The sequence below is a fragment of the Nestor notabilis genome, unplaced genomic scaffold, assembly GCF_000696875.1.
Source record: "Nestor notabilis isolate BGI_N333 unplaced genomic scaffold, ASM69687v1 scaffold34373, whole genome shotgun sequence".
Classification (NCBI taxonomy): domain Eukaryota; kingdom Metazoa; phylum Chordata; class Aves; order Psittaciformes; family Psittacidae; genus Nestor; species Nestor notabilis.
In genome coordinates this window covers 1-18,397 of record NW_009922976.1, presented here as the reverse complement: position 1 = coordinate 18,397, position 18,397 = coordinate 1, and the positions used below count along the sequence as shown (strand labels likewise).

Here is an 18,397-nt window from a genome sequence, read left to right as displayed (position 1 = left end):
AAACAAGAAAAAGAGGAGTAAAAAAAAAAAAGTGTTTTAATCCTGAACTGCTTGCTTTCTTGTGGTCTGAAGGGCAGCTGTGGAAGTCTTGCATGAGGTACCTCCAGCAGAGGAGTGTGAATGAAAAGACAGAACAGTAAGCTCTTCCAGGAAATTTATTCTGAAGCAGACGGTCATTGGTAACTACAGCCTCACCCACCATTCCTTTCTGCTTTGATCCCAGCTCTTCACTGACCGTGTATCTTGGCTTCCTGTGACAAAGACCTGTGCATGGTTCATGACACTGTGATGACCCACAAAAAACATTTGAAAACCCTTTTAGGCAGCCCACCTAGGATTTTCAGCTAGGATTTTCAGAAGTCCATTGAGTATTTATGCACAAGGACCTTCAGGAAAACAAAAAGTGTCTTTTAAAGCTGAGATTTTCAACAGTATTTAGGCTTTGTTTAGACTGGTAAACAGTGTGTGCTAGAGGAGTAGACCTAGAAAGCAAAGAGCTGGTACTGAGCAAACAATGCCAGCTACCCATGTTTCATCACTTGAGAGTTATTTCAGACTAGAATTTGTCTGGTCCCATGGGCTGTATCATTAATGATGAGAGTATGTTAGGTGTGTTCCTGTAGAGCATTCTTCAGTTTGTTTTTTATGGGTAGTCATCTGCGCTGTGAGACTGCTCTGAGCTGCAGGCAGCCTTGTCACAGACCCGCTCTGAAAAAGCCACTCTGAACATTACCTCATTCTGAACTTTATCTCTTTGAACGTTCAGGCATCCCATCACACTTAGTGTCCTTCTTAGCTGTAATGATATCAAGATCAGTTAGTAGTGGCAAATATAAAGCATGTAGACACTCTAAACCAATGATGCCACAGACCTACAAATCAGATAAATGAATTTTCAGACACTAAGTTCTAGAAAAACTCCACGTTGAACACGACATTTTTCTTTTGAGCTATTAATCATGAAAAGAAGTTAAGTTTAGCTGATAAACTTCTGAGCTCAACAGCAAACAGAACCCCCAAAAATAAATTCTCATCATGTATGTTTGCCAAAGTGAAAAAACCAGGCAGATTCAAATGAGGTAAAAATGTGGAACCTGATACTTGACATTTTTTTATGTGAAACTAGAATCTATGCATTGCAATGGTGCCTTAATTTGGTCCAAAATGCCTACCAGTCTTAATGAACAATGTTTGTACACACCACACAGCTAAAATCATGCAAAACCTAAGTAACACATAAGTCTGCACCAATATTCAGCTAAAACATCAAAAAATCTAAGCTTTTTAAAGCAATGTTAGATCAGCTACACTAGTACACCATTGATTTTTTTTCTTACACATTAAACATACATTAGCATCTCCTTTAAAGTACCATATGCAGCCAGTCAGTTTTGTTTTCTCAATAAAACATACTCTTCACTTCTGTCTAAAAGTAAGACTAGATGTAAATAACCTCAGATTCACCAGATTTTAACAGATCCTCTGTTGTGAGGACTCAGTCTAAGTATGAGAGCCAAAAGTGAGATACAAACTGCAGAGAAAAAGTTCAGATCTTCCACAGCCAAAAATCACACCTATTAAATCATAATGACACTTCTTGTTTCAAGTTGTGCCCATTCAGTTGTGTCATGCTAGTCACTGTATTCCTGGTATTGCTTTTCAGGGAAGTCATTTGAATAGCAGAAGAGTTGTGCAAGTAGCTGGCAGATCTCTCTTGCTGAGCTTTCCTCCTGCAGCAAAGCTGGTTGTTGAAATGTCTTCTAAAAGTCTCACTGAGAAAATATAGTGCAAATGGGTTGACACAAGAGTTGCAGAAGCTTAGCACTCGGGCCACTAAGGTAACAACCATATGCCCTGTTGATGGATCAATCTCATTGTAATTAAAAGATCGGTACATGTATAGCACATGGTTAGGAAACCAGCAGATAGCAAAGAAGCCAACAAAAACTAGAACAATTTTTGCCAGACGTTTCCGAGTTTCCATCTGAAAAGATGAAAAGAACCTAAATGAACAACAACAAATAGAACTACTCCACACAACAGAATTAAAACATGTAGCATTTTTCTTTATATTAGCTTTAACAAGTATTTTAAGTAAGGCCAATAAAAATCCTTCCTTCAGAGGATGAATTACTTTTTCTCTCATTTACTTTCCTTTCCCACTCTCAGTTTACTCTCAGTGAAAAATCCTGTCTGCTTGCAGTAACAGAGGTTGCTCTTCCTATATGATAGCACGAGTGATTCATGACCCAAGTAAACATTGGCTTTTAGCCTGAAAGCACACAGCAAAGGATGTCATGAAACATAACCTTTCTTGATGAAATCTCAGTGCTTGGCTTGAAACTTAGCTTTACTTAGAAGGCTATTTAGAAACCATTGCCTTTGAAATCTAGAGACATGGTGTGTGAAATGTGGAGCATTGCTCCGATGTTAGCTGTATAATAGTACTTACATCCCTTTATTTTGCCCAGAATTCCTCACCTTGCACCTCTCTCCTACACAAACCACAAAAACTGCATTGCACAGTCTGAAGCATCTTAATTCCAGGGTAAGGTGAAAGATTCAGTTAATCTCCAACAGTAACATGAAAAAAATGTACCTTAAAACGTACCTAAACTATAATGAATAACAATGTAGATATCGAGAGTGGCTGAAAAGCGGACAGGAAATGAGCCTACACAGTGGTTCCAAGCTGAGAGAGGGTGAGAAACTGGACAGGTAGAAGGCATCAAAGGGAGGCAGAAACTTTCTACTTATTCCTTCGGAAAGATTTCTTATGTATGTCAGGTACCAAAGTTTTGCAAAGGCAGGGAAGTTTTTTGGCTTTGCTCAATTTTCGGGGGTTGTTGGTTGTTTTTTTTGGGGGGGGGGGGGGGGAGGAAGGGAAATCAAGTTAATTTATTCTAACAGAGTTTCAAAATCTGTGACTTAAATCTGTAAGTAGTTTTCTTGACTCTACCTAAACCAAAACAAGTGGGGAATTCACAGAAGATGGGAAAACTCTAACATTCAAATTTGGTAGGATTTGCACTCAGACAGATTGCAAAGGCAGACTAAAAGATGCAGGGGAATAATGTGAATTTTATGCTTTTGTGCTACAGCCTAAAGAAACTTGAGTTGATAGCAATAGTCTGAATTTATTTCTTCTTGCTGGGAAATACGTAAGTACTCCAGAACTTTCTATTGTTCTGAGACTCATAGATTAACAAAAAGAAAAAACCTAAGTAGAATGAGAAAATACGTTCTTGCTTTTAAAATACATGTGGGTTCGGAAATGTGATATGAATTAAATATTGTTTTCATCCTAAGGGTTCAGCCAAAAGGCTCTCTGTATTTCACAGGAAAATAAAATAATACATGAAGTGCTAATATGTATGCCTTTTTGACAAGAAACAGATTAGAGCAGAAATGAAATACCAAGCAAAAAAGACATGAGGGAATGTGGTCTTTCCTTCAAAAAGAATATGTACATGTTACATATGCAAGGAGATTTCAATAAGTATAAAAGTATTTTCTAAAATATTGGCAGAGAAAACCCTTCCAAAATGTTTTAATGGGCATAAGCATTTTTCTCTATTAATTCTAATGCTTTTGTAAAGGTGCTTTCACTGCAAAAGCTGTTGTTTGTATATATATAAATGTTCCTTCTAATGAACAGCCTGTTGCTATCTTACTGCTTCCTGTGCCTTACAGGGAAGCTGGCTTAGTCCAGCATTTTAAAATGCTGTGTCTGAAAGGTATACAGAATCTATACTGAAAGTTTTATAGCGTCTATAATAGAGTATTATAAAAGTGCAAGTTTAGAATTGTATCCAAGAAAGAGATACTGAGAAAGCCAAAAAAGAATCAGTTCATGCTCTGTGTTCATATTTTCAGCAGTCCTTGGTCTGAGAAGAACCTTAGATCTCCTAAGGAAAGTTTAACTTAAGTCAGTTTTCTTATTTTCAAGCACAGATAAAGAAGGGAGAATTCTCAAAAAGTTCATGCAAGATTTCTTCCCAAAAATAAGAGACTGGTGAAGCCACTAGCATTAACTACAAAAACATTGTTCCTCAGTAATAACATAAGTAATGGTTACAGTAACAACACATACAAGCACATATAGCAATCCCATTTCTTGTTAGGAATATACACTGATGGCAGTGAATATATACTTTTCCTTATTTACATTCATTTACATACTGGGCTTAATACTAAGTAATTGCAAAACAAGGAGTTTTTTCAGGTAATCCTTGGCTGAGTTCATGCACGTGGAAACTGAGCTCATCCTCTATGAAATCCAACAATTTGGATTTAATAGATCCTGTGCTTTCATTTATAAGTGTATACAGCACACAAGTCTTTCATTAGGATGTAGAAAGCAAATTGCTTACCTGCCTTTTGCAATGCTCACTGTATTCTCCAGGGATGTTGTGAGCACTTTTTATTAAACTCTTTGCAATATGACAGTAGTAGATACTAATAACAGCAAGAGGGATAAGGAAATACACAAGGAAAATCAGCACAGAATGGATCTTCGGGTGCATGTCGTTCGTCATTGGGTATGGTATGCATGCTGTGAAAGTGACATTATCCGTGTCATTGATGTGGGCCAGTTCAGAGAACACTGCTTCAGGAACTGCTAGAAGCATGGAGATTACCCAGATGGCAATGGCTTTAAGACAGGTCCATAACACTGCACTGGAGGTCTGGATGTCCATGGGATTTACAATTGCTTTGTACCTGAAATTGATCAAAATGCAAATGCAAATTAAAAGGTATCTTTTCAAATTTGACATATGATGCATAAGGCCATTCCATACCTTTGATTAAAATAATGTTGTATTTTGTTCTTATTTGAAATGTCAAGGGGTTTGTAATCTTTCTTAAATTTGCATTCTCTAAATCTCTAGCTTCATCTGTATGTATCAGAGGTGGCAAATGAAGCCCTGGATACCACCTGTAGCTGTAGGTGCCTATTCTGTGCAGCATGTTGAAAGTGCCAAAGCAGCCATGCCTCAACCCTTTCTTTCTCCATTTCCCCCCAGCAAATCCCCAAATGCACATCCTACCTCCATACTTCACTCTCATACCAGCACATGCACTCTAGAGTTTGCTTCCTCCCTCAGCTCCCGCAGCTAAGGACTCCCTCCTGCCTACCACCAGGGCTTTCCCACTTTCCACCAGGCCCTCTGGAAGCACAGGCATCAGCATTAACCACCTCCTGCCAGGCCAGCAACAACTGTTGCTGTGGTGGCTTTTGCCTTGCCACCCCAGAGCCTTTCTACACACAGATGTACTGTCCTGACTGTAAAGCCTGGAATACACACATCTTCATAGAGTCAGGCAGGAATGACTCCCAACAGCCTGTGCAGAATTATTAAACTCTTAAATAAAGTAAACATTTCCACACCAATAGTTGGAAGCTGCTGTTTTATATCACATATTGGGAAACTGTCTTATATGATTACATATAAACCTTTGCAGAACAGATAATTTCATAACCATTAAAATGAAAACAGGAAAAATTGCAGAGAATGGAAACATCACACTCCAGCAAACTAAAACACATGAAAAGAAGCAGACTCTGACCAGGAATTTTTCTATTTAAAAAAAAAAAGTGTTGAAGAAAGTGGTATAAAGTGGAACTTCCCACAAGAGAAGGTCGGTGTTAAAAACCTGAAGACACATTGAGAAAAATAATTCAAGGATGCCTTAATGTTTTGCTTGGATTTTTAATTTATTTTTTAATTTTTTTTTTCAAAATGCAATTAAATTATGTTTTAATGTTTTTTATTAAAAACTGAACATTAAACAAAACATTTCCATGTCTAAGATGTGGTAATTTGGAAGGTTACTTTTTTTGGCTCCTTCAATTTTTTGTTTCTAGTTTTGATTTAATTTGGGATGGCTGGGTTTTTTTTCCCTGAATTGCAGAATTTTTGAATAATGGAAAAATAATTTTTCTTTACTATCTAAAGAAAAATTTATCAAGAAGGGAGTCAGTAGAGATTCATACTCCAGGTATGCAACTTTATTCTTAAGGTCTTTCTAGTCAGTAGAGATGTACTTTGAAAGGGTGATTCAGATCTTAGTTCTATTAAATCATACTCTTAGGTATTTATTTTTGTATGTTAGCTATACAATGAGCTCAGAATGAGAAGAACTCTAATGTAAATGTGTTTAACGTGGTGATAAAACTCCTTATCCATGCATGTAAATACATATACATGCATACACAAATATAAATATGGGTATGAACAGGTGTCTAAGTACCAAGGTTTAGGTTATGGCTAAATATAACATAATTGCTGTAAAGAATGCTGAGAAATGGAGTTGTGATCCCAAATACCCTTCATGGCTGATTTGCATGTCCTGGCAGTTACTTCATAGTCCCTCAACACCTTGAGCAGATGCCATGAAATGTCTGGAGCAAGGCACTCTCTTGGTACTCTAGGACACTTTCTCTTCAGAGAACATTTGAGTCAAAACATGCCTTGGAGTCCTTTTTTGTGGGACTGTGATGAATTGTCTTACCACTGAATAATTAAAAATAATGGCTATTTATGTTCCTATCCTCTCTCAATTCAGAGAGAGGATTTTTACTGTGTCTTCACTCATATCATGGAGTAGAAAATAAAACTCAGTAAAGTGTCTCTGTTAATTTACATTTACCATTTCTTCTAACACACAGTGAGAAACTCCCTTGACACCAAGGTGTAAGGAAATCCTTTATACTGCCATAGGAAGGATAGAAGCTTCTGTAAAAAGCTGCCCAGCACAGTCTGTGACCTTATTATTCAATAATTTGCTTCCTATTGCTGTCTGCCTTGATTCCACTACATAAAGGCAGACTTTCTATTTCATTTCATTCAACTGAGGTGACATCAAGTCCTTACATCTGCTCATTTCTTTAAAACTTTACATTATTGGGGACAGCTGGTTTGGGGACTTTGGGGATGGAGGACATTGGATAATGTTTTGTACTACAGACTTCTTTTCTTCTCTTTTCCCATTTCAGTGCTTCAAATCATTTCAACAACAGCCCTATAAGCCAAGACAATGACCATGTTACAATTAACTGTTTTAGCAGTACTTGGTCTCATTAATACCTAACTGTGAGACTGTTTCAGTAGCCTTTACATTAGCAGAAGATGTGGGATATATTTGTGCCTTGACAAATATTGCTGTTTCAGCAAACAGCATGCTTTCCCCTGAGCTACAACTGATTCCAAGTTAAAAGGCATTGGAGCAGAGTGTCCTTTTTCATAAAACAGCTGGGTTCAGCTCAAAAAACTTCTTTAATCCTATAAAAATTCTACTTTCTACTTCATATGACTACAAGGTGGCACTCCTCTTCCTAGGGCTCAGCCCTTCACAGTACTCAGTTCGGAAAGGAAAAGGTACTAAGTGCTTTACAAGTCTGTCATCTTGTTTACATCTCTGAAAAGATGTAGATTAGAAAGAGACAGGTTACAGATCAAATGCAAAATGAGTGGAATTAGAAGTGTTCCCAAAATGAACACCCAGCCTTTTCCTTTGTATAAAACCAGTGTAAGGCTAAAACATACCACCAACCATCCGAATTACAACATGCATATTTTCTATCAATAAAACAACCCTGATAAATTAGAGTAAGGGTGCAAATTATTTAGTCAAATTAGCAGGCAAAATCTGTCTTTTCCTTCACTGATGAAAAAAGAAAATTATAGGTTGTCATGAAGTTCAGGAATTAATTATAAATATCCATTTGGTTTTAATTAAAAGCCTTCGTGTAAATTCTGTCTTCCTACATCCTCTATCATTATCACTTCTGACAAAGGCACTCCAACTCAGGAAATACTTTTATAAGTTTCCTTTCTTTATGGTTTCTGCCAACAGAGACAAGCATAATCTTGTTCATTCTGCACATTATTCTTGTTTGTATAGCATATTTTAATTATAAAGCAATCTGTTCCCTTCTCCACAACCCAAAAAAACCTGATGAAAAGAATATCCTCTTCCTCTAGAGTTATGTTGCCATCTCCTAAACTCCAGTATAGCTTACTTACATAGAATTATGTCTCTGCTGCCTCCACAATGCTATTTCCTTCCCCCACATTTGACTTCAAAAGAAACTGCTCCATGATTGGTCCTAAACTGTCCCTCCATTGCAGTGCTACCCCTTTTTCTAGAGTACTTTGCTGGGATGACCTTCAAAAACAAATTAAAAAGAAAAACCAACTAGACAATACTTAGGCAGCCACTGGACTATGATTACAGCCTACCATTCTAACCAGAATTGCCTCTTTGCCCTTTTGTTTCTGTATCTTCTGTTGTCTCTAGTTTAAAATCCTCCATGTCAAAGACCTTCTTCTTGCTCCTGTTCATATAACACCTACCACAAATAGGAACCCAATTTATCACCTAGTTTTTTATGTGCCACCACAATGCAAATAAATAAATAAATGAATATAATAATGAAGTGTCATAAACCAAGCAGAGACCTAATTCAAGCAGGGGAGATCCATACCACTTTAATTTAATTTGCATTTTAATCCTGGAGCTGGAGGGGTTGGTATCATTTCTCTTCTTATAAAGCTTCTGTTGTAAACGACATTGCTGTGCCATAGTACTGCATTTCCTGCAAACTAGACTCATTTATCATAACCATTTATATGTTAGCATTTTATTGCGTCATTGCACGAAGATTTTAAACACAAAAAGACAGCTTTTAGCTTAACTATAAAGAAGGTTATAAATAAATCTGAATAGGAAACATGACTGTATGGTCAGTATTTGTTAAAAATACTAATATCATGTCTAGTTATAGCCTGCTCCTCTGAAGTGGAATGAAATTTTGGATGGGCCCAAATCCCTTTTCCTAGTCTGGGCTGGAAAGCTGTTGACTCAACTCCAACTGAACCATTAAGAGGAGAACAATATATCTAGCTGAGAACAATGCGGAATCATTTCATTGTGGGAACATCTTTTACAACACACAGTCTGAGATTCACATTTATTCTATTTTATTTTCAAAAATTACTGCATTTTAAAGTAGATTTCTTATTTATTTTACAGGTAGTCCAAATATTTTTGTTCTGTGTTTACCTCTTCAGTGCACAGAATTACATTTACCAGAAACAAGCATCTCAGAGGTCTGATAGCTGAATATAACGAACAGTATTTGAAATTCAGACTAACAGACCATGTCTAAACACAATTTAAATGAACGTCAATCGCATGTGCTCAGCGTTTCTCAGGGGAAAATCCTAAGATTTTTCTAAGTGGAAAAAGTTTTCCACTTTGTAGAAATACACTCTGTTGAGCCAAAAACTATCAATAATGTTTCAACAAAAAAGTCTGATTTATTCCTTTGCATGGTGATTTCCCCACCCCAAAAAGAATCAAAACATAAGTTTCCCAGGGTGGGTTGGTTTTTTTTTTAGTGCATGAAATGTATTATCTGTCCTGTCCACCCAGTGTTTCAGAAGAGAATTTTCTCTTTCCTTTTCATTCTTCTTTCTCTTCCTACTTCTACCTCTTGCCATTCACTTCACATTATCATCTGACTACATTCCTTATAAGGTCATACAGATCTTGCAATAGTAGCTCACTGCCTCCGGTCTGGCTTTTTAGTTCTACTTCTCTAATCCCATTGCATATAATTGCACTGGTTAAAAGTACCATCAGTAATTTATTTAATTCTCCTCCTGAGAGAAGTAATAGTAAATTGTTTCACTGGCTCTTATTCAGAGAAGTTCCTATATGACAGTATTCCCAGTAGATTTATATTTAAGTTGGATAATTCAATATCTGCTTGTCTGCATATCCACCATGTGCTTACTGTATGTCTCCCAGGAATGATATTTGTACATACTTGACTGAAGAAGATCTCACAAAATCATCGCTGCTGGAGCATAAGGTCAATAAAAATAAAAGTTACAGAAAGTAAAGAGTCTGGAAGCAGAAATTCTGATTGTAAAGTATGTTCAGTGCATTTACCTTTACAAAATTGTTGCTATTACAAAACAGTTCTTCCCATTTCCTTGATGAATTCAGTAATAGTCCATGCCACAGCAAATAACATAATTATTTAGGAGAACATTACATGGTCAACTCATTTTTAGAAATGTTACAAGCAAGAAAGAATAAAATAAGCAAACCTCTATTAATGTACCTGGAACAGGCTTAGATTTTACTATTTGAGAAACTAGACCCCTAATCTCTAATTTCAAAATTCAAAAAGCTGCAACTTCATTTATTTCTTCTAGTATTATCACCTATAAGGCTTTACTCTGGCACTTTTAAACTTGTTTCCAATTCAATTTCATTTACAACTTCTCTTCTTAGTTTGCATTGAAATCAGCAAACATCGAAAAAACAAGTACACACCACAGAAAAAAAAAAAAGAAACATTAAAAAATCACAGATGAAAAAGTTAATATAGTAATCCTTAAAATACAAACAATTAAACAAACTTGGAGCCAAAGCACAAACATGACACTTAAAAAAAATACTGTGAAAAATAGTTGGAAAAAAATGAAACAATATTTTGAGTAGTCGTCTGAAGGACAAAACAGAATCATATAAGATAGAAAGACAACATATCAGAATAACCCATTTCTCTTACATTCATATACACACCACAATTTTATTTCTACATGTGCTTTTACAAAGCTGGAAATACTCAATTACGTCTATATCCAGCAGATGCAATTACACTAAGGTTTATATGGATTGTTTGTATCTTGGTTACTTTCTCTGACATCTGACAAGTTGTATGAAGTCAATTCCAAAACCAACTTCTCTTCAACGGATGCACCAATGTAGGTTTCTTCTTACCTTCCACAAATTTATGGCACTTGTAAGAACTTATTTGCTATTTGTAATCACACTGTCAAATTGGGGTGAATCTCAGCATGGATTTAGAAGTTACTAGTGGAGGTACATGTTTAAACCTAGGGATTGTGACTGCATATGCCTTGTTTCATTAGTACATATAAAAACACACAAAGAATCTAGCACCAGGAAACATAGTCTGGAAGAATGGTTCTGCAGCAAGACCCAAATGACAAATACACCAGTTCTTCTATAATTTAGAAGAATAGAAGAATAACTATTTAAAAGGAGGATTCAATTAAATTATACCTTTTGGGAAGGATATTTGAGAGTTGCATCACTTTGCACATATAAAAAATTATTATTTATTCTCTAACAGATTTATCATCACAGAAAACATGTGAAATCTTTTCCCTAGAGAAAACATTGGTAGAGTATATTTGATCTTTAACATCATTTCTGAAGGCCTGCTAACTACAGACTTGATGATTCCAGCAGTCCAATTTGGATAAACCCATTGCAGTGTAATATATAAGGAAACTCTGTATCACATTATGGGGAGACGCAAACAAAATAAGTGTATAGAGATCTACTTTTGGGCCTGCTTGGTAAGAATTCAGCTGGGTCTGATGTTTAGCAGCTACTATGTCTGTCACAGACACAGGTTTTTACTGAATTTATCAATAAAACAGCAAACAGAAGGAATGGTTTTGTAAATCGCTTTCTTAGGTCAAAAGGAACTTCTCCAAGAGCTGACTTGAATTGCCCGACTTGGACAAATTTACCCAGAACAGGTAACTCTTTAATCAACTCCAGATGTAAAATTCCTTCTACACTGTTGAGTTTTTGAGGGGGTTTTGCCATTCTTTTTGTCTTTCTGGAACATTTTCTATCATATTCCTTTTAGCTGCATGGAATGGATAAAAAAAAACTAGAACATTTTGGGGTGGGGACAGGTAAGGACAGGCTTCGCTGTTTAACATGACAAAATCATAGAATCATAGAATAATTAGGGTTGGAAAGGACCTTAAGATCATCTAGTTCCAACCGCCCTGCCATGGGCAGGGACACCACACACTAAATCGTGTTGTCCAAGGCTCCATCCAACCTGGCTTTGAACACCGCCAGGGTTAGAGCATTCACAACTTCCTTGGGCAACCCATTCCAGTGCCTCACCACCCTCACTGTAAAAACTTCTTCCTTATATCTAACCTAAATTTCCCCTGTTTTAGTTTGAACCCATTACCCCTTGTCTTATCACTACAGTCCCTAATGAAGAGTCCCTCTCCAGCATCCTTGTAAGCCCCCTTCAGATACTGGAAGGCTGCTTCTCTTTTCCAGGCTGAACAGCCCCAACTTTCTCAGCCTGTCTTCATACGGGAAGTGCTCCAGTCCTCTTATCATCCTCGTGGCCCTCCTCTGGACTTGCTCCAGCAGCTCCATGTCCTTTTTATGTTGAGGACACCAGAACTGTACACAATACTCCAAGTGAGGTCTTACGAGAGCAGAGTAGAGGGGCAGGATCACCTCCTTTGACCTTCTGGTCACGCACCTTTTGATGCAGCCCAGGATACAGTTGGTTTCTGGGCTGTAAGAGCACACTGTGAAGCCGGCTCATGTTAAGTGTCTCGTCAACCAACATCCCCAAGTCCCTCTCCACAGGGCATATCAAAATATGTCATTTTCATCAAAGTTGTTCTGGCAAGCTTTACTTTGTGAGTCAAGTTTGTCCATATAAACTAAAGGGTGAACTGAAAAAAATGTGAGAGACAAAACTTGCCCAACCTCTCTTAAATTTCTTTTGCTCTGCCTGTTATTTCATAATTATAACCATACAGTTACAGCCTACAGAGAGAGGAACATCTGGAACAATATTTCTTTTAGTGTACTTCATTAAGTCATTCCTTTAATATATTTACCTCAAGTGTTAGGATTTCTAAGATACTTAATAGATTTCATTGTTATACAGGGTCCATATGATTTTATTTTCCTATCTCCTATACACAGTCAAGGCACCATTTTTCTCTCATATAATCTTTTATTATTATTATTATTTCTTTATTTTTTTTAATTATAAGCAATTTTCAAGATGTCATTTAATACTACTTTCCTTGTAAAGGGTCTTTAGTTCCTGAATATTAGCTATTAGAGCTCAAAAGGAAATCATGTCCACTTTCCTGCTTCACCTATTCCCCTATATGTAATAAGAAATGAGGAATTTAGAAGTCTCCAATCACTATATTTTAGCCTGAATCAGCAGATGACATAATAAAAGAAGAAACTTTAAATTAATTCTGAAGAAGAATAAAAAGACATTTTTATTAAGGGTGACTTTACTAATGAAAAGTCCTTAAGAAGTTACTTTTCACTCTTCTGAATATCTTTAAAATATTTCCTGCATGCCCCCAAAAGTAGGAGACAGTAGACATGCAAACTAAGCCAGAATTTTTTTCATACCAGTTATAGTCGGAAGTCAGCACATAGATATTAAACCTGCACAAAATATTTTTGAGACTTTTTCCACATTTCAACAGATTGCGATCTTCCAAATCTAAAGCAAATAAAACAAACAAAAAAAAGTATCAAATAGTTTAGCTATGCACATCTATATAATACATTTTAAGCATCTCAGCCAGGCACTGTATTTAGTTTTTTAAATTCAGCTTAACTGTCTGCATTAGAATGCAGGAGGACTGTGTTTGAGGTAAGACATTTAAACCCTTCATTAGAAAGAAAATTCAGTGTAGAAAAAGTAGCAGAATTAAATTCTTTTTTTTTTTTTTTTTACAGATCACATAAAAAATTAGGCATAAATGACAGCCAAAGAGCAAGACTATGTGAGACAAAACTAAAGCTGTTTTAAAGGGCTACCATTTATTTCCTCAAAAGCTATTCACCCCAGGTCTCTTGGCATTTTATGGGTACAATCACTTTTCATCATCATACATACTAATGCAGTGATGGCCAGAGGTGCACACTGTAGCATTCATTCCTAATCCACTGCCCCCTGAGCTTTTCCAGACACTTCTCCACCCCAAGGTTTAGGCATCATTCAGACCTCTAGCTCTGAGAAGCTCTTGGATTCACCTTTCTGTACTTGCACTTTACTTCCTTACCCTGGATTCCTCGCCAGGCACTGAGTACCAGATCTGAGAAAAGGGTGAGGAGTCCCACGGGCTTAATTTGCATTCTGAGCTAAATGCATGACATAAATTGGAAAAGCACTCCCTGGAACAGCAAACAAGTTCATGGGATGGTTCAAGTCGGGTTCATCCCTGACTTCTGTCAGTTTTGCAGTGAGCCACTGGTACACCTTTTCTTCACATGTGCCATGCCGCAGCCCCTCTGGCAACACTTCTCTCACCTCTTTATTCTTACCCTTCTTATCCAAGACCACACCAAGTCCTGAGACTTTCCCATCAATATCCACTAGCCCTGGCCAAAACTACAGACCATGGTCCCCGGAGATGCAAGCTTGACAGGGGACCCATTTTTAATTCCTTGTCCCACCATGCCTCTAGGAGGTGCACCCCTGGCCATCACACACCAGCTCTCCAGGAACTTTCAGGATGTGCTGAGTGCTACTGGGGGTGTTCTGCACTGTGGCCCCCCTAGTTCCCTATTATTTTTTTGTTTGTACATTTTTGTCCCTCATCCCCCTTCCTTCTTTCATTTGTCATCCACTGTAATTATTAGTTTTTCTCTTTCTGTAACTCACCCTCTCCTTTATTCTTTTTTTTTCTTTTTAACCAAAGACATATTAAGTTTTCTAGAATGTTCTGGTTCTGCAATAAATAAAAATCAATAGAAGCAGTGGCCATGAGGAGCATGGGTGCTGTCCCTGCGCACCTCCTGTGAGGCAATGAGACAGGACAGCTGATTCTGCAGTACTGTTCCTGTGCTGCCTTCTGTACCCCAATGGAGATGTGAGTTACAACACAGTACACCACCGGTGCCACCACTACATCGTCTCTGCTGCCACAGTTCACACAACTGCTGCTGCTGTCCCACACCCCCTCTGCCCCAAAATGTGTGGAGCTGCAGCAGGGCACCACTGCCCATACCTGGCAGCCAGACCCACAGGATATGAAGACTGGGAAGGGCTGTTTGATAGGACCAGCTGCTATTCCTGGGATGGGGATGGGCAACCTTGGGCAGATCTACTGTGTGCTGCCAATTTCAATCTGCAAGTGTGCTCTAGGGAAGTCTGGGAAGCACTGTTACAAATTACATATCACGTTTGTACACACACACACAAAAGCCCAACAAATCAAACCCCAAATATCTCAGTACTACATAATGAAGCTTCCAGATAGAAGGGACAAGTCTGACATGCTGAAAGCACTACTGATGCCAAGAGGTACTTCTGTGACAAAAAGCTATATGAAATAAAGCAACTCTAGAAAAGATATGTATGCAATGAATATTACTTTTTCTTCCTTATATCTTCAGTTTGTAGTTAATTATTGTTCAGTTTATTGCTTCTGTAGCCATTGCTGTTAAACGTATCACATACATGTAATTTGCCATGCAGAATTCCCACATAAACAGTAAGAGGAAACCAAGACAACTTCCCTTATCCTAATTCACACAGCCAAACTGTAAAGAAGTCTAAATATTAATAAATCTTTTCCTTAATGTAATCAATGTCTGGAGTTCCATACAGTCCTGTGGTAATAGGGAGAAAAAACAGGAAAAGCTTTAAAGGTTATATATTAATATGCACTTTGACCATTATCATAGAAAGAACGGGTCACTAAGAAGACATTATATACCAGACCAAATATATACTGGATTACAGTGGAGCCTTTTTAATGGTATCACAGTTTCCAAACTGCTAATCCTATGCTTGATTTGCTTATCTGGAGAAAACACTGCCCCCAGACAGACCCCACCTCCTCAGCACCAAAAGGATGTTCAGGATGCTGCCATCACTCCTGATCTGCCAATTTTCACTTGACAAAACTAGTCAAGATGACACATGTTCAGATCTGGCTACAAATCAGTGTGGCAAAAAAACCCTCCACACCAGTGCCTCCTCTTTAGTGCAACACAAGTGTTGTACAAAAAAGTAGACCTGAGTCCTACACAAACTCCGTTGAAAGTCCAGCCAGCTTCACTCAGAGGTGACTTGTGCCCCTAGAAGACAAGACACTAGTCTCTGAAGTCAGTGGCTGGACTGAAAATGAAATGGGTTTTGTTCTCAGTAACTGAAAATGTAACTGCAGAGATTAAAGAAACAGAGTTGTTAAATTCTAAGTATAATGATTTCTGATACTTTTATATATTGTGAACTCCAAAATCCTGGAGGAACGTGTTTAGTATGAGCTGATACGGTCACAGCTCACAATCTGTAGCTGTTTTCTAGGATGTGTAATTCTAAATGCATTCAGTGTAAACAGATTCAGCATTATTACTTCTTGGATATTTATTGATATTAAAAGAAGGATATAAAATTATATGGAAAAAGCAAACAGTGAATGCTCCAAAGCTATATAAAAAGTAAACGAATGAATCCTTAAACATTAAACCACCAGCATTCTCTCATATATTTCAGTAAAGAGACAATGTCCTTTTCAAATAAGATACCACAATCATATTTTTAAACAGTGGCAATAGAGCAGAAAGAAAACAGCAAGGTTTGCTTTCCTCTCCAAGGACAGGGTTTGACGTACTTTTAAACTGAGGTAATCAGAGAGTTATGGGTGTTCACTTTAAGGCACATTTTGCAAACTCTTTTTCAAAAATATAATCCTCTTTCATAAGTTACAAGGTCCTTATACACAAGTCTCTTAGCTCCTGACTCAAATACCACTGAAACTGATGGCTACTGAACAGTACCCTCAGGTGGAATAAAACAATTTCACTGAATTGGCTAAAAAAAAAAAAAACAAAAAACAAAAAAATAGTTATTCTCTATTTAAAAAAGGATTAGAAGTCTTAAAGAAAAGGTACTGTGTGAAGATATGTTACTAAATTCAAGCCTTTACATCATGCACCTATGTAATTCATTGTTTAGCTTAAAATACAACAAAAGAAAATGGGTTAATTGCTATGTAGAAGGAATTAAACATTTTAATTTATGGCTAAAAAGAAATAAATGCTTAGATAAGGGAAGAAAGACAATTTAATTTAATTTAATTTAATTTAAGGCTGCCAATTACACTGCAAGGTTTTGTTTTTCAGAGCCTGAAGCACAGTACCACAGCCACACAGTTGCTATAAATCCCTTAAGCACCCATTTATAATAATTGGGAGGAAAAACTTGAGGTCCAGCTCTTTGTTTCTTCCTCATTTGACAAGTAGTGGAGATGAAAGTGTTACTTTCTAGTTTGTTTTCAGTGGCTTTCTGGTTTGTTTGGTTTTTTTTTCTTTTCTTTTATTTTCTAGAAGTTCAGAAGAAGCCAATATGAGTAGCTTGATCAAAAGTTAAAGACTGATGATTTCAGCACAAGAGTTTGGTGTTTCTGAATTCCCAGAGGCTGAACTAGTTCTGACAGTGATTTCTAGTAACCTGTTCTTCTACTAAGGCACAAACATGCACGCACACACACACTTTCTTGTCAAAAAAAAAGAGAAAGAATAGATTAAAAATACCTCTGTGCTTGACTTGGTTTAAGCTGCTCACTGCCTGTTTGACATACCACTATGGCTGGGCCTGGGTCATATTTAGCATCTAAAGTCTTCCTCTAGTGAATAAGATTTCAATGCATGGTCTATTACAGGGCCGTCCCAGAGGTGCAGAAGACAGGACTAGCCCAGCTCATGCAACTTGCACTCTGAAAGCTGGAGGCCCAGCTGCATCATCCATTTCCAGAAACCCTTTAAGTTACTTCCAGACCTGCTATCAGTCAGTGAGGGAAGGAGAAGCACAGGCACCTCACCTTTTAGTTAGAATGAAGGAATTGCAAATCAGGAATATTTTGTTAGAGGGGTGCTTTACCTCTCATGTCAGCTCCAGCTAGCTTTAGCCCAAGCTGCAGACAGCCAAGGGGCAGCCCAGCTTTCCTACCTGTCAGCACTGAGGGCAGTGAGGGTGAAGACAGAGACACCAACGGAGGTGAGCTGGATGGCTGGGATGAGCTTGCAGCCCACCTCCCCAAAGAGCCATTCCTCGGAGAAATACCGGGAGGCATCCACAGGCACACAGGTCACTAGCAGCAGCAGATCACCAGCAGCAAGGCTGGAGATGAAAATGTTGGGCACACTCCTCATGGCGCTGTTGGAGATGAAGATCTTCATGAGGGTGACGTTGCCCAGCAAGCCCATGGTGATGATGAGCAGGTAAAGAGATGGGATCACACAGCGGATGATAAACATTGCTGTGCCCCTGCCTGGGGACTGCAGGGCTGTGTCTGGCACCATCTGGGTGCTCCCATTGCCCCCGAGAGGCATCACTGGAAGCTCGGGCAGCAGCTCTGTCTCCATCCTCCAGCTTCAGGCAGACCGAGAGGTCTCCAGTGCAAAGTGCAGTGGGAGCCACGGGAAAGCTTCACCTCTCTGCAAGTCAACCAACTTTCTCCCCCTTCCCTCCTGCCTTTCTTCCTTCCCCTCTTTCTCTGCCGAGTTTTCTCCCCTCACAAATGCAGAGGAAGGC

At 38.0% G+C, this 18,397-nt stretch overlaps 1 protein-coding gene across 1 annotated transcript; it reads right to left on the bottom strand.

Moving 5' to 3' along the window:
* Positions 1-1,582: 1,582 nt before the first annotated feature.
* NMBR (neuromedin B receptor) lies at positions 1,583-18,228 on the bottom strand. Its single transcript, XM_010011887.1, has 3 exons — positions 17,813-18,228; positions 4,374-4,722; positions 1,583-1,984 (listed from the first exon to the last, which is right to left on the bottom strand). Exons 1-3 carry the CDS (start codon positions 18,226-18,228, stop codon positions 1,583-1,585), a joined length of 1,167 nt encoding a protein of 388 aa, XP_010010189.1.
* Positions 18,229-18,397: the final 169 nt, after the last annotated feature.